This window comes from Prionailurus viverrinus, chromosome B3 (genome assembly GCF_022837055.1).
Source record: "Prionailurus viverrinus isolate Anna chromosome B3, UM_Priviv_1.0, whole genome shotgun sequence".
In the NCBI taxonomy this organism is placed as follows: Eukaryota; Metazoa; Chordata; class Mammalia; order Carnivora; family Felidae; genus Prionailurus; species Prionailurus viverrinus.
The window spans coordinates 105,697,937-105,717,973 of record NC_062566.1 but is presented as its reverse complement, the minus strand read 5'-3'; the positions used below and the strand labels follow the sequence as shown (position 1 = coordinate 105,717,973).

The window sequence follows — 20,037 nt, the reverse complement described above, 5'->3', positions numbered from 1 at the left end:
TCGGCCAATGACACAGCCGACGCAAAAGGTGTAAAAAGAGTAGTTTCTTTGCGTTCAAACACTGAAGTCATACTTAGAAGTTATGAGAGTACGTGGGTATTTCAGGACCCTAACTATTAAGTACTTCTTACTCACAGTAAAATCTTCGTAGTCATTGTAACAATTTCTCTACCTGAATTTGGCTCAGTGGAAGTTACAGCATCCAAAAGAAGGAAGGAAGTCACGTTGCCCAAAGTCATCTGAATGGCTCAGTCACCCGAAAAAGAGGCGGAAACCGCTTTATTCTTGCCCTTTATTGGCCACGCAGCCAGGAGGCGTAAACCATCACAACCAATGAATCGTTGAAACTTCCGTTAACGTAACGTAAAAGGGGCGGTACTGTGCGGGGCTATACGTAAACTGAGTTTACTCAGGCGCAGTCGTCCTGTTTTCGCCCAATCCGGAGAGAGGTTGGCTCCTGGCGCTTCGTTGCCCCTCCCCCTCCTCTTACGCTTCCCCGGAGCTATGGCCCGCCTCTCTGCTGCTGACCAATGCTCTGCATTTTCCTTTGCGCGTTTACCCTATCGGAGACGTAGGGGGTGGAGTTCCGGTCGTAACGCTGTGCGCCTTGACAGACCTCGCGTTTCCTCCCGCGCCGGTTGAGGGCTTGCAGTTGAGGTATATTTCACGGGGACCGGTTGGGCTCGTTGACGGGCAGGTCTCTGACGGACGGCGACAGTGTAGGTTGAGTCTAGAAAGCCGCAGTTGCTGATTCTGTAGCACGAGGAGTTCTGAGGGAAGTGGGGAGGGCCTGGGAGGAGAGAGACACGTGTTGAAGCTTCTGGTGCGGGGTGGGAGCCCCTGGACCACACCCGTGCTGTCCCTGCTCCGCGTCCTTAACGCGGGTTAGGTTTTGGGATCGCTGGCCCCAGCGTCTCCTGTAGGTTATCTTTCGGTAAAAGCGAAGCGCCGTTCACCAAGTGTTCAAGAAAGGGTACCCAGGGCCTGTTTTTATTTTTCTCCTGTGCCTCGCTCTTTTCTTACCTCTCGAGTTTGTTAATTTTCGAGGTCGGAAAGCAAATTTTAATTTGGGAAGAGCCGTCCTGTAACATATAACACAGACTGTGAGACCAGCTATGTTAAGCACTGTGCGTATATTATCTCATATAATCCACACAGCAATCTAAGGGGTAGTAGTATTCCTGTTCTCATTTTCACGCGAAGGAGCAGACTGTTTAGTAACTCGTCCACATGTTTTCTTCAGCCCGTCTCTTGACAAACTTGAGTGTGGCATTCCGTTTGCGAGGACATAAAATTAAAATATGCTGTTGTAAAATGTTGCTTATGTTTTCTTTCCGAGCTTGAAGTTATTTCAGAAGCCAGTGCAACATACCCATAGGTATATTGATATTATCGATGTAAAAGATCATCTGGTAGAAGACCTTGGACTAGGAGCCGTTTCCACCTTTTCAGCCGCATCTTCCTCAACTGCAGAATTGAAATCAATACCAGACATGACTACTACCTAGAGTTGTAAGGACCAAATTAGAGACTGGATATAATATATAAATTACTGATGTTAAGTTTCTATGTTTTTCTGCTTTTCAGATTCTTTCCTGTGGAGGCCAGACTAGCATTAAATAGCATAGATTTTTTTTGATAGATATTTTTATATATGTATTTTTATATATTCTGTATGTATAAAGCAGTGATAATATGCAGCCTGCTATCACGTAAGCGTGAACTACCTCTTTTTTTTTTTCTTAAGATTCCTCCCCCCCCCCCCCCCCCCATTTAGTCTGCTGTTTTCAATCCCACTGAACCCTCAGCCTTCATAAATCATTTAGGTAGCACTTGATTAGGAATGGGAAGACCACTGAGAGAGACCAGGATGCTTTCAACCAGATTTTCCATCATCTGTTGTCTGGCTTGATGAGTAACACTTGCAATGTGAGGTGTCCATGATGTTCTTCATCATCAACAAAGGATGACCCTGGCAGAGGCTTTGGTTGCATGGCTTCCAGCACTGTAGGCTTTAATAACCCCTGCTTGAAGAGCTTCCACCAGTGTCTCTCTTGATCGACTTCACAAACATTCATCAGCTTATTCATTTAACGTTTGTTTTGAAAGAGAAGGTGTGGGGGAGGGGCAGAGGGAGAGAGAATCCCAAGCAGGTTCCGTGCTGGCAGCCCAGAGCCAGACCTAGGGCTCGAGCTCACCAACCGTGAGATCATGACCTGAGTCAAAATCGAGTCGGACGCTTAACCGACTGAGCCACCGAGGCACCCCCATTTATCAGCTTATTGAGGATATGATAAAGCATATGACCTAACAGCCAGATGGAAGAGATGCATAGAGCAAGGTGTGCAGAAAGGGTGCGAAGCTTCCATGCCCTTTCTAGGTATATTACTGTCTCCAGTCTTCACATGGTCAGCAGTCTGTAAACTCCAAAATTCGTCTTAAGCCTATATGGCCCCTCTTACCTATTTATTCAGAGTTCAGGACAGTGTTTCCTATAAATGCAAGTGTGTTACTCATCTGGTTTGTATTCCACCTTGGATGGGCATAGATAGCATAAAGTGAAAATAGTTCAGCTCACATAACTACTTTTCTCAGTGCCAGTTCCTCCTGGAAGATCTGAGCAGAAGATTCATTTCCTTGCCCTTTTCAGCTTCTTGTGGCTGCTTATATTAGTTGGGCTTATGGTGCCTTCATCTTCCAAGCACGGAACTCCAATCTCTGCTTCCATCATCACGCTGTCTTCTGTGGTCAAATCTTCCTCTGCCTTCCTCTTATGAGGGCACTTGTGCTTACATTTAGGTTCACCTAGATAATCCAAAATAATCTCTCCATCCCAAGATCTTAGTTACAGAACTCCTTATGTATGGAACCATTTATAGGAATCAGGTTTTGGGTATCTTTGAGGGCCATCTTTTAGGTTTACTACAAAGGATATAAAGAAGGGTAAAACATCCTATTCTAGTGTGGCTTAAAGTCTAACAGGATGTGCTATAAGGGGGGGAAAAAGACTTCCAGGTTGCTGTGAAATGAACTAAGTTCATTTCACATAGGTTGGTACTTCTCCAACTTTTCCTCAGGAAAATAGTGGTAAATGAATATTCCAGTGATAGCTGAACACAAAGCCTGCATTAACACCTTCAAAGAATGAAATTTCTTTGAATTTTACTCTTCTATTTTAAAAACTCATGTGATTTTTGTATTCCACTTCATAATATGCCATGTTTGATATTCTTCTGAATTAGTTGCCACATCATAACTTTGCTATTCTAGGGATTTAGACTTGTGGCTTATAATAGCCAGTTTACTCTAGTCATTGATGTGTCCTCCGGTTTAAGAAGCATGACCTCAGATGATGGGGATTCATTATAAGGAAGGCATTTAAGCAACCCGATAACTACTCTAGGTCCCATTGTTCCTATGGCTAGAATGTGCACTCGGCTTCATGGAGAACTGGACTGACAGTCCCTCACCATTGATACTTGCCAATTCCCCCAGCAAGACAGCCGCTCTGATGACTTTAGGTTTTGGTCATATCTTCAGAAGAAGATAGCCCAACTGTTGCTCTTGTGTCTGCTTAGGAATCATAATTAGGAGACAGGATCTCATGAGTCAGGTTTGTTACCATTCAGTATGAATGAAGATGAAAAAGAGCCCAGCTCTGAGTAGGCATTCATTACGTAAGAACTATTCAGTAAAGATCTCTGTGCCTTGTGTATGGAGTTGGAAGGAGAAGCACATGTGGGCCATCTATATGGGCAGGGCCTGGAAGTGACCTACATTACTTTTTCTCATGTTGCTTGGGCTAGAACTCTGATACGAAGTGACACCTAATGTCTAGGTGTGTGCCTCACTAGTGATCTGCTGATGAATTAGTCTCTGCTATGATACTTAGCTGCTTAAGATTTGTTCTCAGCCTGCAGCGTTTAGTTTCTTCACCCTGTGAGCTCTCCATGGCAGTCACATGTCTCTAGACAACCTTATTGGACAAAGTCCTTTTTTTTTTTTTTTTAATTTTTTTTTTTTAACGTTTATTTATTTTTGAGACAGAGAGACACAGAGCATGAACGGGGGAGGGGCAGAGATAGAGGGAGACACAGAATCGGAAGCAGGCTCCAGGGTCTGAGCCATCAGCCCAGAGCCCGACGCGGGGCTCGAACTCACGGACCGTGAGATCGTGACCTGAGCTGAAGTCGGACGCTCAACCGACTGAGCCACCCAGGCGCCCCGGACAAAGTACTTTTTAAGCTGGCCCCATACCAATGCTATCATAGGTCCGCAGGAAAAAGCTTCGTATCCTTTGCCCTGACAAAGTCTAGATGTACAGACCAATAACCATGTAATGCAGCCATTTTCTTTTGTTCTCTGAGGAGGTAGCCAGCCACAGTCTTAGACTTTGCCAAGTGTGGATTCTATATCCATAGTCTACAGGGGACCAGATCAAGGTCTGAGTTTGAGCTACTCATGCTTGGGTAAAATGGGAACAAGGAGAGAATTCCACAATATTTTTTCACAAATAACTTCTAAAGAAATTCTTTTTGAAGCGTTTTCACTTTGGTGATTTTATTCCCTGAAAATGGACGTCAAGCTAGTGGTTGCAAAACTAGTTTTAGGTCATCTTCTTTGCGAGTCCAATGCATGTCACCTGACTTAGGGATGTGAGGGTATAGTATACAGTTTATAGGCTAGAAAAAAAAATTTTTAATGTCTATTTTTGAAGAGGACAGAGAGAGACAGAGTGTGGGCAGGGAGGCTCAGAGAGAGGGAGACACAGAATGTGAAATTGGCCCAGGCTCTGAGTTGTCAGCACAGAGCCCGACTTAAGACCAGAACTCACAAACTATGAGATCAAGACCTGAGCTGAAGTTGGATGCCCCAGGCACGTAGGCTATGAAATTTTTATTTTTTGTACAAAGTACAGTTTACTGGGCATTTTCCTGATGACTAATTATGTAACTGATGTTTTAAAAAATTCTCCCAGTAGGGCACTGAGTGACTCAGTCGGTTAAGCAACCAACTTCGTCATGATCTCATGGTTTGTGAGTTCGAACCCTACATTGGGCTCTCTGCTGTTAGCACAGAGCCCACTTTGGATCCTCTGTCCCTCTGTCTCTCTGCCCCTCCCCCATTTGTACTATCTCTCTCTCTCTCTCTCTCAAAAATAAAAAGAATTAAAAGAGAATTATCCCAGTAATCCATTTTAAGTAATTTCACTTGTTGAATGTTCCTATTTGGTTCCCCAGCCCTTTCTGTGCCTTGGTTTGGTAATTATCAAATCTAGGTGAACTATCTTTGAAATTGATCATCTCTGGGAAGCTAGCATTTCTCAGAAAATAAAAACTTCCTTAGGTTTCCCAATCATCAAACAGAATCATTTAATTTTATAAGTTGCCGTATTTGGTTTAGAAGAAACTTAAATGATTGAGGTAAATGGTGGTTAGAAGTGATTTTTGGTTTTTACTCTTGAAAAATAGTACTATTTCAGGGTCACATTATTTCCCACTTAAGCATTTAAAATTGGATTCACTTAGTGTTTTTTTATTAAGTTTTTTAATTCCAGTATAGTTAACAGTGTTATATTAGTTTCAGGTGTACAGTGTGCTGATTCAACAATTCTATACATTACCCGGTGCTCATCATGATACATGTGTGGATTTATCTAACGTTAAATGCAGATTTTTTTTCTTAGATTTCAAGTCCATTTTGGCTGAGTTAACTGGTTCATCATTTCAGCTAGATATATTGTACATCATAAAACAAGATCTTTAGCAAAACTCAACATTTTAAGGATCATAACCTTCATTATGTGTTCTTTATTACTTTCCAAATTTTCTTGCCTAAGCATTAATTGTCATGAAACAACTTGAAAATCATAAGCATAAAGTTGTTGGCAGCATGATGTGATAGAAGAAGCACATGGAGTCAGAGATCTTTCTATTGGGGTGCCTGAGGGGCTCATTCGGTTAAGTGTCTGACTTCGGTTCAGGTCATGATCTCACGGTTCGTGATTTCGAGCCCTGCATTGGCCTGTCTGCTGTCAGCACAGAGCTCACTTCAGATCCTCTCTCCCCCTCTCTTTCTGCCCCTCCCCATCTCTCTCTCTCTCTCTCTCTCTCTCTCTCTCTCTCAAAATAAATAAATAAACAAACTTAAAAAAAAAAAAGCTCTGGGGCACTTGGGTGGCTCAGTCAGTTAAGTGTCCAACTTCAGCTCAGGTCGTGATCTCACGGTTTGTGGGTTCCAGCCCTGCGTTGCGTTCTGTGCTGACAGCTCGGAGCCTGGAGCCTGCTTCGGATTCTTTGTTTCCCTCTCTCTTTCTGCCCCTTTCCCACTCACGCTCTGTCTCTCTCTCTCAAAAATAAATAAACATTAAAAGTTAAAAAAAAAAAAAAGAAAGGAAAAGCTCTTTCTATCTAGAGCATACAAAATGTTTAACTTTGCTGAACTTTACTTATTTGTAAGTATAATACTACTACTTGTCTTACTTAACTCTCACAATTGTGAGAATCTGATGAAATGACAAATACTGTAGTCCTTCACAAAATGTGATTCTTCTATTAAGATCATATTAAGTATTTACTGTACTTTTTTTAAGTAGGCTCTATTCCCAACATGGAGCCCAACATAGGACTTGACCTCACGACCCTGAAATCAAGGCCTGAGATCAAGAGTTGGACTTAGCTGACTGAGCCACCTAGATGCCCTCTGTTGTACTTTTAAAGGGTTCAAATTTATCATTAATTCTGTTGTGAGCTCCACTAGTTCATGTGATTTTTTTTTTTTGCTTTTAGAACTCTACCACAGTTTTTTTGCCTCTTCATATGTTGAATGGACCAAGAAATGATAAAAATCCTGTTGAGCATGTCTCTTAAGTTAATGTTAATGAATATTAGTCTCCAAATGTCATTTGCTAACAATATCATTTCATAGGAAATTTTTTTAATATTTATTTTTTTTTATTTTTGAGAGAGAGAGAGGGAAAGAGTGCACACATGCGAGCAGGGGAGGGACAGAGAAGAAGACAGGATCCAAAGTGGGCTCTGTGCTAACAGCAGAGAGCCCAGTGCAGGCCTCAAACTCATGAACCATGAGATCATGACCTGAGCCAAAGTCAGATGCCTAACCAACTGAGCCACAGGTATCCCAGTCTCACATGAAAATTAAAAGAAACCTCTTCTTTCAAAGACTAGTAAGTTTAGTGTGCCATTATAACTAAAACTGATAATTTATATTACTTCATTTACCATGTCAGTTAATATTTCTTTACATTTTCCTTAGTGTTAGTGTGGATGCTGAGATAGGTGATGACTCTATTCTCTTTGTGGGCATTCTTCGTGATCATTGTTATGATTACTTTTTATTGTCTTTTTAAGAAAAAAAATTCACCATTCCTTGAATTATAGCAGAGCTAACGGTTAAGGGCACAGATTTTTAAACCAAACTGCCTGAATTGAGCACTGACTGCAATTAGTAGCTCTATAATCTCAGGCTGTTTACATGTAACCCTTCTGCGTTTCAGTTATCTGTCCATGAAATGGGATAATTGCAAGTACTTCATAGGCTGTTCTGAGAATTACATGAGTAAATATTTGTGCAGTGCTTAAAACAGTGCCTGACAGGGGCGCCTGGGTGGCGCAGTCGGTTAAGCGTCCGACTTCAGCCAGGTCACGATCTCGCGGTCTGTGAGTTCGAGCCCCGTGTCAGGCTCTGGGCTGATGGCTCAGAGCCTGGAGCCTGTTTCGGATTCTGTGTCTCCCTCTCTCTGCCCCTCCCCCATTCATGCTCTGTCTCTGTCCCCAAAATAAATAAACGTTGAAAAAAAAAAAAAAAACAGTGCCTGACAAACCCTATTAAATATCTTTCTCTGATTTTACTCCATATCATTCATCAAGTAGGAATGTGAAATAATAGCTAGGAGAGAAAAAGCTCTAGGTCAAGGCTTATGTGTTAAATTTACTATATCTTATAGCATATATAGATTTTCAATCTTTTTTTAAGCTTGTAAGCACTTGGAAATTTGCATGTCCAGACAACTAAAAGTTATACTGAACTTCACATCATTTGGTACTGCTTTTTATCTTAAATTTTTGCTGGTATTAAGACTTTCCACGTGTGTATGCTTTAAACATTTTAACTGTATGTTGCTTGGTTATATAAATGATATTGATTCATTTAGTGCAGATGAGAATTATAATAACAACCTTACATTTGAATGGCCATTTAAAAATGCTTTGTAGAACATGTGTTTTATATCATTTGGGGGTCAGTGTAAGAAAGCATTTAAGAGTGTGGGCTCTAAAATCAGATTTCAGTTCCAGTCCCTGCTATGCATTTGTGAACCATGTGATCTTTGGCAAATCACCTGCCTTTGCTAAGCCCCACTTTTCTAATTATGGGTAAATAAGGTACTTACTGTATAGGGCTGTCCCCAGGATTAAATGAGATATAATGCATAGAAAGCATTCAGAATAGTACCTTGGATACAACAAGAGTTCAATATATCTTAGTTACTATTAATATCATTGATGGATACAAAAGAGCCAGTAAGAAGAATAAGTGGAAGTGTGAGAAAACCAAGATTCAGAGTAGATTCAGTGATTTACTAAAGGTCATGTGCAAAAAAAAAAAAAAAACCCAAAACAAAACAAACAAAAACATGCTCCCTCACTTCTAGTGCAGGTCTTTTCCCATAACCCCTTTTCAGCTCACTCATATCAACGAAGTCCACCACAAAGACATGTTCCTTTATTTCCCACTGTGTTTCCAATTCTTGGCCACTTGTCAGGATATTTTCATCTTGGTTCTTATTCAATCAGAGTCTTTCCCTTTCTTCGTGAATCCTTCAGCCCTGTGTTACTTGGGCTTTTAAGTTGTTACCATGCATGACAGGCATCTATTTTCAGGAAAGGAAGAAAGGAGATATTGAAGCTAAATTTTTATAATGGTTAGGTTTTTTAAACTTGTGACTCCATTAGCCTATCATTTATTTGTATTTAACGTAGCACTGAATTATTTTTACAGAACTACTTTATTCCCTCTAAATTCTCCCCTCTTTTTTCCCCCTAAGATTGTAAAATCAAATTGAACTTTTTCTTAGGAATTAAGAAAGGAGTTTGAGAATCACACAAATCCCTTGAGCCATTCTAAAAATAGGAAGAATACAATTTATGAATCATTGGGTTATTTTGAAAATCTTGAATGATTAAAATGTGGATGTATCTCTTTTTGGCATCAAAAACGTATGTATATAAGCAAAGCACATAGTATTTACTGCATTATTCTGGAAATTTGAGGTAATTTGATCCTATAACTCATTTCGTGCAAGAATAGCATTTTGAACATAGTTTAATTCCAGGATTTGGGTATGTAAGAATATCTATTAAATTACATTCACACCAGCAGGTGTTTATTGAATGCTTTCTGCTTCTAGGGTACTATGTGCGATGGTAAAGTGATGTTCCCAAATCCCAAGCCTTTTCTTAGCTTCTTCAGTTCTCCCTTCATGGTGTTTTCTGTAACTTTATAGGTTGAGATGAATTGATCTCAAAGCTGTGGTTATGGGTATCATGGATGTCAGTGTTGATACTGTTTGATTTATTTCTTTTTCTTTATTTCTTTGCTTTTTCCAGAAAAGGGATGGCTGCCTCTGTGGCTTGTGTGTGTGTGTGTGTGTGTGTGTGTGTGTGTGTGTGTGTACGTGTGTGTGCGCGCGTCCTACCTTTGTTGTTGTTTTACATATCTGTGTAGTTCCTTATCCTTGCCTCTTTGTCCTCTATGGAGTGTGTTTTGTGTGTGTTTGTATTTTTATATACCTCTCACAGGAAGTAGGATTTTGTGAGGTAGGCTATAGAGTTAGCCTCAGGCTGGTAGAGGATTGATACTAGAGAATTGGAAAACATGGTTCATGTCCTTAAGAGATATACACTCTATAGTAGACAGAAACGAATATAAATATGTAAAACAGCTAGGGATAAATAACACTTCAATATATTTGGTATGCGATTACTGCTATGTAAATAACAGACAATATTTTGGCATTCAGAGTAAGTATAAACCTACTTTAGGCTAGGTTAAGAAAAATGTGGTACTGGTAGAATCTGAGCTAGATCTTGAAGCATGGGTATGACCTAGATAGCTCAAGAAAACAATATAGGATTCTTGGAGAGAATGGCAACCTTTTTTGCAGTTTTATTATTGTAGGGAAGATATTTTACCCGTTAAAATATTGATATGTCTGGGGCTGCTGTAAAATACAGCATGGGATTCACAAGTTCAAACGACTGCAGCCCATGCAAAAACAAAAGAATGTATATGTCACTTTATAAAAATTAAGTAGTTTTATGTACTTAAAAAATGTTTGTGGCATCGCATGTTTACTTTTATTTTCCACTTTGTGTCAGGCTGAATGTCAGTGTTTTTTACAACATGAAAATAATTTCTAAGAACAACGTTTTTTTTATATGATCTTACTCTCATAGGAAGTAAAATTTGTCCCATTCTTGCCATCTTTTTCCAGGAATTAGAGGTTAAATTGAGTATTTCCTGTCCTGTGTGTGTGTCAGGGGTGTAGAGAAAACATATTTCAGTTGCAGATGAGGGGTAATGAAAACTGGATAAACAATGGAGGATAATGGCAGGGTGAACAGTGATGAGATAGATGTGAAGGGCGATTTTCAAGGGAGGTTTTTTTAGTTCCTTGAGTCTTGTCCTGTGGCTTTCTTTAATCAAAGATGATTCTGTGATGTTGGGCCTAGGTGGCTGAGAATACCATATCGTGACAGGTGTTTGAGTTATATTTTGGGTATATTTATTTATTTAAAAAAAAATTTTTTTTTCAACGTTTATTTATTTTGGGGACAGAGAGAGACAGAGCATGAACGGGGGAGGGACAGAGAGAGAGGGAGACACAGAATCGGAAACAGGCTCCAGGCTCTGAGCCATCAGCCCAGAGCCTGACGCAGGGCTCGAACTCCCGGACCGCGAGATCGTGACCTGGCTGAAGTCGGACGCTTAACCGACTGTGCCACCCAGGCGCCCCTATTTTGGGTATATTTAATTTGGAGTTTTGGCAGCATGTTCAGGGGTAGGGGTCTGGGCAAACATTAGAGCTATGGGGTTGGAATTTTGGAGAGAGATCAGGGTTGAAGATAAAATCCAGGAGTTCACATAGAGGTGATAATTTATGTTGCATGGGGAAGAGAGGAAAGAACAAGTAAGGAAAATTCAATCTCACTTGTCATGATTAACAACAGAAATTTGAATAACTACTAATAAGTTATAGCATCTTTCTCTTTAGACTGTAGCTAAGTCCTGAATGATATATATTTTTTTCCGTTCTCTAATTTTTGGACCTCTTGCTAGAGGGCAGTAGTAGTTAATTCCAAGGGCAAGGAAGGCAAGTATTAAAAGAGTTTGATGGCTTAAGTCTAAGCTAAACATATTCCTGTGTTTCCTAAACTTACATTCGACAGTACATTATTTTCAGTCCTTTTTATCCTTCACGTCAGATCTGTTAAGTGTGAAATTTTTTTTCTCTTAATATCCGGCTTTTGCAGGATGGTTCAAGAATTATGCCTTTTGTTGGTTATCTCTGATATCAGGATCTTTCAATATGTTCAGAAGAGAGGAAATGAGTTTAGAATTTAACTACATTCTGATCTTCCCACGATATGGCACAATGTAGTTAGGAGATCTCATCTGTTCTACTGTAACTTTACACAAGTATAAGACTATAAATAGTTATGTTCAGGGTTTTGCCATTATTTTGATTTCATTTCAGCAGATCCCTTTTGGACATTCACCCAATTTGGAGTATTAAATAGTGAATCTACCTTAAAATGTAAAGGAAAGTGTCAATCTATAAATATTTATAAGATATTGTCTGATTGTGTGAGATACACTGACATGATTGTAAGATATCCAGTGTCCGAATAACACTGGTTAACAGTGGAAACTTAAAGAATTATTAATATATTAAAGTATCTTTCTGTTTGGAGACTTTTTTGGGGAACATTTCATTTTGTGACTTCACCTTAGAAGTATCTAGTCTTTCTCACTCTCCTGCCCCGTGTGTGCACATGCGCACGCACGCCCGAATGTGTATGCATTTTCACTTCAATCTCAGTTGTCATGATTAACAGCAGGGGTGTGTGTGTATTTGTTTACTTATACATAGTAGAATTTATATCTGATAGTGTACTCTGCAGGTTTGTTATTTGACACTATTGTATTTCTTTGAAATTTTCTTCTAGGGGTGCCTGGGTAGCTCAGTCGGTTGAGCGTCCGACTTCAGCTCAGGTCACGATCTCGCGGTCCGTGAGTTCGAGCCCCGCGTCGGGCTCTGGGCTGATGGCTCAGAGCCTGGAGCCTGCTTCCAATTCTGTGTCTCCCTCTCTCTCTGCCCCTCCCCCGTTCATGCTCCGTCTCTCTCTGTCTCAAAAATAAATAAATGAAAAAAAAATTTTTCTTTTAGGTCACTTACTGGTCTTCTTCTGTATCAGGCATCATTCTGAGCATTTAGGATGTAGTAATTAAGTTATTCTTTTTAACAACCCTCTGAGGTTGCAACTGTTACCCCTGTTTGAAGAATAGGAAGCTGAAAGACATGTCTTGTGACACCAGGATTTGAACCCGAGCATATACCCGTTCTCTTAAACTACCATGCAAGGCCTATTTCTCTAAGCCTCAGTCTCCTAGTCTAAAAAGCAGTAATAAACAGACCTATCTTTTAGGGTTTTGGGTAGGGTTAAATGAAGCAATGCATGTGAAGAGGCCGATGCTGGATCTAGATATTAATGATCAGTTACTATTAGCTGTTAGTTGGCCACTTTTCTGATTTTCCTCTGGTGCTTTTGTTCTTTGTCTCCCTTGTAGTTTATTCTTCGTTGGCCTGTTCTTTAAACAATGGTATTCTAGAGTTCCACTTTTGACCTGCTGTTTTATAGCATTCTGCATAATTTCCCTTCAGAAGGTTTATCCACTTTCCTAGTTTTTAACTACTGCCTACTACCTGTAATCTGATGACCCAACTCCATACATTTCCGCCAAGCTATAGCCTGTTGTAGCCAAATGTCTGCTGTACATCCACCTTTGGGCATCCCCACGTGTCCCTTGCGCTTGATGTAGATAAAACTGGAAAATTTTTAATGTAAAATGGAACTGAAGGATATGAAGTGGAGAACCTCACACATGCACCCGCAGAAAATGGAACTCAAAAGACTGAGACTGACTTCTCACAAATAATCTGATTTATAGAGGGTTGAAATTTATCCTCTGACCAATGAGCATCACCAAGAATGTCTTCCATCTTCAAGCCAGTGAACTTGCTGCTTGGCCCCTTGCTGGTCTTTCCCCTCTTACACTCCTTGCCCATAAAAGCAACCCAAGCAAAACCTTCAGCAGACTCCTACAGCTTGCTGAAGTTTGAATGTCCCAAGTTGTAGTTCCTCTACTATTCCTGAATAAACTCAGTTTCTGGCAACTCGACTTTGCCTTAGTTTATCTCTCTTCTCTTAGGTAGACATTACATGGTATCAAAGTGAGATCTGAAGAAGGTGATCACCAGGAACACCAACATCCAGAAATAAGTGAGTTTCCTGCACTTGAGCCCTTTGCACTCATAGTTTGTGCAAGACAAGGTAACTTTCAGTTTGGTAAGTTTCCTCTCAGGTGTTGAGCTGCCTTCTTTGGTGGAGCTCTCTGACTTTATTTGGGATCTGGAGAAGGGCGGATTGCCCTTCTGGTATGTACTCTTTTATTTCTGATAATGGGATCCCAGTCATCTGAATTTTCTAAGGGTGGCCCCCCTTGGGCAACCCTCGCTGGTTTTATGTTAAAAAATTACAGCCCTTCCTCACACACGTTTGACTAAACCAGTTTTACTAAGGATAACCTAGAACTCCAGTGACCATTATGCGGAAACTTTGATCTCCCCAAACTTATTTTTCTCTGAACTAATTTAGAAGACCATGTTTACAAAACTTAACAATCCAAGTGGGATGGTTATTTTAATTGGTATCTGGAAGCTTCCAAATGTGTTCAGGATTCTAAAATTGCCTCCTTACAAAATACTGTTGCTAAATTAAAGCAAATAAATAACTAACAATGTGTAAGAAGAAAACACCGGAGGCCTGTTCTTGCTGCTAACCAGGGTCTTTCCTAACTTTACTATTCTACCTCCTCTATCTTCCTGTTTGCCTTCTCTTAACCCTTTACCCTCTCTCTAAACTTCCTTTCTTTCCTATTACTGAAACCTCATCCACTGATCTCATTAAAACCTTCCCTTTCAAAATTAAACCTGAGGATTCTAAACCACCCCAGATTTCCTACACTCCATGGACAAAGGCCAAAGTTAGGACTATAAGAATTTTCCCAAGGTAACTGGGGTCTCCATGCATTTGTTGAGGAATTCATTATTGAAAGTATAACTCGCCAAACTGCTCTTCCATTTCTTATCAGTTAGCCCACATTCGTATCAGAGAAGGTCAAAGTGTAGCAATGGATTAAAACTGCTGTTTGGGGAAATCCCAAACAATCTCTAGAGTTTAAACTAAACCAACCACCAACCCTTTTATATGATCAGGCTTGCAGACTGGACAAAAGGCTACATGAAGCCATTCCTAGGGCCTTCCCCAAACCCGTGGACTGGAACAAAATTCAGGCACACACTCAAAAGCCTACCAAATCTGTCCATGACTAATAAAGCAGACTCTACATCATTTTTTAAAATTCTGGACTTTCCATAGATGTTGAATCCACGCTGGTGGCTTTTAATTCCATGTTCATGAATGGCCTAAACAAGGACTTCTTCCTGTTGGTCAAAAGAACCCATATAGAACGGGAGACAGTGTGCATCCCTGACTTTGTCAATCTGGCTAATCAATTACTTGCACCCTAGAGGATGACACCAGAAAAAAAGACAACTAATATTTTGAGTCTTTACCTTGGAAAGGTAACTTCCAAGGTTTCCAATATGGAAACTCCAAAGCCATCTTCTAGAACTATGTCATTACTGCAAAAAACCTGGCCATTGGAAAACAGATTGCTAGAAATGGACTCAGGAGCTACACTATCAGTAGCTACACTGAAAGAGTACACTACAATTAAAGAGTCTTCCTCTAAAATATGTATGCTCACCCAGGGGGCACCTGGGTGGCTCAGTTGGTTAAGCGTCTGACTTCGGCGCAGGTCATGATCTCACGGTTCGTGAGTTCAAGCCCTGCATCAGGCTCTGTGCTGACAGCTCGGAGCCTGGAGCCTGCTTCAGATTCAGAGCTAGCCCCCTCCCTAGCTCACGCTTGCTCTCTCTCTCTCTGTCAAAAATAAATAAACTTAAGAAAAATCAAAATAAATAAAATATGTATGCTCAGTGAAGGTCTTTTGTTTTTTTAATTTTTTTAACATTCATTTTTTTGAGAGTCAGAGACAGTGCAAGCAGGGGAGGGGCAGAGAGAGAGGGAGACACGGAATCTGAAGCAGGCTCCAGGCTCTGAGCTGTTAGCACACAGCCTGAATCGGGACTCGAACCCATGAACCGTGAAGTCATGACCTGAGCTGAAGTCAGACGCTTAACCGACTGAGCCACCCAGGTGCCCCAGATAGTGGGGGTCTTAAATAAACCACAATGTGTGCCTATTTCTAAGCCCATATGTTTTTGTCTGGGACTTTGGCAAGTTGAGCTACCCATTTCTCCTTAATGATTTAGTTCCCACACATTAGAAGGAGATTTCCTGGAGAAATCTAATGTTGCCATTTTTTTCTCTCAAAAGGGAAATAACCATTGAGTTTGAATCCCAACACTTAGGAAAATTCAATCCTCTTTGCCCTTCCTTGCACTCTACAAGCCAAGGAAGTCTAAACTTCAGACTCATCCCCGCTGTTAAACCTGGTAACCCCCACTTTTTGGGCAAAATCGTTAATAGATGTAGGCAGAGTTCATATTGCCCCTCCCATTAAGATCCAGATTGACCCCTCAAAAAACTCTCCCAACAAAAAAACCAATATCCTATAAATAAAGCTTACAGGGCATAAGGCTTATTACAGAGGATGATAAGCCTCAAGGACTCGTTATCCTTTGCACCAGTCCTCGTAATACCCTATTTTGCCTGCAAAAAATTGAGTGGCTGAGGATGGAGATTTGTCTAAGACCTAGGGCAATAAATAACATTCTAAGTCCCTGCCTCCCCGTCATCCTTAATCTCCACATGCTATTGGTATCCATTCCTACTATAAGCATTTTTTTTTTAACTTTGATTGATTTATGCGATCGATTTTAAAAGATCCTTGTTGGTAGGGATAATTAATATCTTTTTGCCTTTACCTGGGAAGGATAACTGTATTCCTAGACAGTCATGCCTCAGGGCTTCACTGAGAGTCTATCTTCTCACAAGTTTTAGAAGCTGACTTAAATGACAAAATTCTCTGAAGGCTCCATTACTACAATATGTGGACGATTTGCTTTTTTGCTTGCCCTTCCAATGCTCCTCACAAAAAGAGAGTGTTTACGTGTTGAAAATCTTAGCCATTGAAGGACATAGGGTCTCAAAGGAAAAATTACAATTTTTCCAAACTGAGGTTTGATATTTTAGGACATTTAATCTCATAACAGGGACTGTACCTAGTTTAAAGGTTTCAAGACATTTTCAACTTTCCAAACCCTAAAGGCAAATGTCACTTACAGGGTTTTTTTGGGGCTAGCTGGCTATTGTCATAATTGGACCCCAAATTTCTCCTTGTTGGTTCATTAAGGAGTATACCCCATTGTTTGGGATGACCAAGATAGTTTGATCTTTAAGACCTTGAAGGAAAGCTTAATAAATCCCCCTGCCCTTGGATACACAAATTATCAGCTACCCTCTTTCCTTTTTGTATATGAGAGAGAAGGGAATGCCCTTAAAGTACTTACCCAAAAACGCAGGGGCTATCACTGACATCTGAGTTACTACACCCAAAAATTAGATTCATTTCCCTGAAGACACCCACCACACCTTACTTACCTACTACTGACGCTTTAGTTAAAGCTACCAAAGAGATAGTTATGGGATCCTCTTTGACCATCTTTGTACCCCAGTCTGTCAGGACACTCTCACATTCACACCACACTTAACACCTTTCAGCAAACTATCTCACCTCCTGTGAAATCCTCATATGCACTGTCCCCCATATCACTCTTGTTCAAAAAGCAGAAGTTTTAAATTTCAATTAAAAAGTTTTTCTTTTCTAGTACATGCTTTTTGTATTCTAAGAAATCTCCACCAATCTTATGGTCATAGGTTCCCTATTTTTTTCCTTGGAATTCTGTAGTTCTTGCTCTCATGTTTACATCTATGATCAATTTTGAGTCAATTTCTTATTCTGACTTCTCCTTTGTCTGGTATTAAGAAGCCACTGTAGCTTTCCTTTTATTAATGTTTGCATGGTATATCCTTTTCTATCCATTTACTTTTAATCTGCTTTATATTTAAAATAGTTTTCCTTTGGACAGCATATGGTTGGGTCTTGCCTCTTTCCCCTGAGAATCTCTGCCTTTCAATTGAGATATTCAGATCATTTATATTTAATGTAATTGCTGATATGGTTGGATTTAAATCTACCATCTTGCGGGGCGCCTGGGTGGCTCAGTCGGTTGAGCGTCCGACTTCGGCTCAGGTCATGATCTCGTGGTTTGCGAGTTCGAGCCCCGCGTCGGGCTCTGGGCTGATGGCTCGGAGCCTGGAGCCTGCTTCCGATTCTGTGTCTCCCTCTCTCTCTGCCCCTCCCCCGTTCATGCTGTGTCTCTCTCTGTCTCAAAAATCAATAAACGTTAAAAAAAAAAAAAAAAAAAAAATCTACCATCTTGCTAGTTGTTTCTAGATTTTTTTATTTTTCTCTTTAGTTTTTTGTTCCTTTTTTCTTCTTTCTTGCTGTCTTTTGGATTAAGTGTTTTTATAATTACATTTTATCTCTACTATTAGTTTGCTAATTTTACCTGTTTTTTCCTTTAGTTGTTGCTCTAGGGTTTACAATGCACTTCTTTAACTTGTGTAAAGTCTACCTTCAAATAATATATAATATCATATATATAATATGATAGTTATATATAATATAATATGATGTCATATGTGTTATATAATATATATAATAATGTACTTCTTTAACTTCTATAAAGTCTGCCTTTAGATAATGTGATAACAAATTGTGGTGTAAGAACATATATTGCAGCATATGTTTCCATTTCTTCCCTCCCGTCCTCTTACTAATGCTGTCATGTATTTGACTTTTAATAACACTCTAATATGTTGTTAGTATTTTTTGCTTTAAACAGCCAATTGTTTTTTAAGGAGATTTTTAAAAGAAGAACAGGGTCTTAAATTTACCCTCATATTTACCATTTTCAGTTCTCTTTATTCCTTCATGTCAATCTAGATTTCCAGTACTTGTCTGGCTGAATAACTTTCTTTAACATTTCTTATTTTGCACACTACTGGCAATGATTCCTCTCAGCTTTTTTCTGAATGTTTTTCTTTTAGCCTTTTTTTTTTGGAAAGGTATTTTTGCTGGGTATAGAGCTTTGTGTTGACAAATTTTCCTTTTCTTTGAATGCTTTAAAAGTGTCACTCTTTGTCCCCTGACTCCCATAGTTTTTTTATATCTCTTAGCAGTCACTTCAAATTTCCCTCTTCCCCCAGCCCCTGGCAACCGTTAATCTTTTTGATGTACAAGTTTGCCTCTTCTAGACATTTCATATAAATGGAATCATACAATATGTGGTCTTTTGTGTTAAATATATGGTCTTAGCATAATGTTTTCAAGGGTTATCCATGTTGTAACATTTAGCAGGACTTCATTCCTTTTTATGTCAGAATAATGCTCCATTGCATGGGTATGCCATATATTGTTTATTCATTCATCCATCAATAAACACTTGGGTTGTTTTTTTGCTATTATGAATAGTGCTACTGTGAACAATCCTATACAAATATTTGCATGAACATATGTTGAACTTTATGAGAAACTACCAAACTTTTTCACAGGCTGCTACATTTCACATTCCCACTGATATTGTATAAGGGTTCCAATTGCTTCACATTCTCACCATCATTTATTGTTTTTTGTTTGTTTTGTTTTTAATAGCCAATTCATGATCATTTTAAAGTCCATTATTTGGGTGATCTCCATGTCTTTTCTAGTCATTGCCTTATTTCTTGACAATTTGTTTTTTTCTTGCTTGTGTGAGTCTCTTTTTTTTTTTTTTTTTTTTTCTTTTTTTACTTTTTTTTTTAATTGAATTCTGGGTATTGTATGTAGAAGAATAGTAGATACTGAGGTAAAAAATATTTAGTCCTGGAAGTGGACACATCTCTGCTTCTATCAGACTGTTAGTGTTAAGGATTGAATAGTCTAATCAGTAGGTGAGCTGGCTTAGGTTTTGTTGTTGCTATGGTTACCTTTAGTACACTACAGACTTGAAATTCTTCAGCGGTGGGTTGTTAATATCTTGTGCTTAGTATTGCGCCTGGTATGCTGAAGAGTTTTCCTCATTGTTCCTCCTCCACTGTCAACTTTTAGCAGGCCCTGCTTACCTATGCCAAATAAGGGATTTCATGACACTGTCTTCTTCCTCTTTCAGCCATTGATGCTTTTCACTCAAGGTGAGAATCATGGTGGAACCAGGGGGTCATTCTCCTCCATGATGGTTTGTTTGTTTTTCAAATGCATATATCTGTGCATAATCACCACCCACAAAGTTCTCCTGTTGTCCTTCCCAGTCCGTATCCCCCTCAAAAGATAACCAGTATTGTGATTTCTACCATTTTAGACTTGTTTTGCCTGTTTTTAAATTATGTGTAAGTGAAATTATAATAGTCTCCTTCTGTTTCAGGCTTCTGTCACTAAACAGTTCTGAGATGCTTCCATTATCGTTGCATGTACCAGTCGTATATGGTTTTTTATTGCCATGTAGAATTCCAGTGTATTAATATACCACGGTCGATCAGTAAAGACTATTTAAGCAATTGGATACGTGTCTAATTATCTAATTAACCATCTTGTAATTTTCTTAAA

General features: G+C 39.6%; 1 protein-coding gene across 6 annotated transcripts in view; it reads left to right on the top strand.

Annotated features, from left to right (window-relative positions):
• The first annotated feature begins 577 nt into the window (after positions 1–577).
• WDR89 (WD repeat domain 89) overlaps positions 578–20,037 on the top strand; it is a 37,871-nt gene continuing 18,411 nt past the window's right edge. Inside the window, exons 1-3 of one of the 6 annotated variants that reach the window (XM_047864070.1) lie at positions 585–657; positions 13,513–13,583; positions 19,604–19,625. In XM_047864070.1, the coding sequence (XP_047720026.1) occupies positions 19,610–19,625 (16 nt within the window). In that variant the 5' untranslated portion in view covers positions 585–657; positions 13,513–13,583; positions 19,604–19,609. The other 5 variants (XM_047864071.1, XM_047864073.1, XM_047864072.1 and 2 more) reach the window with 5 other exon arrangements.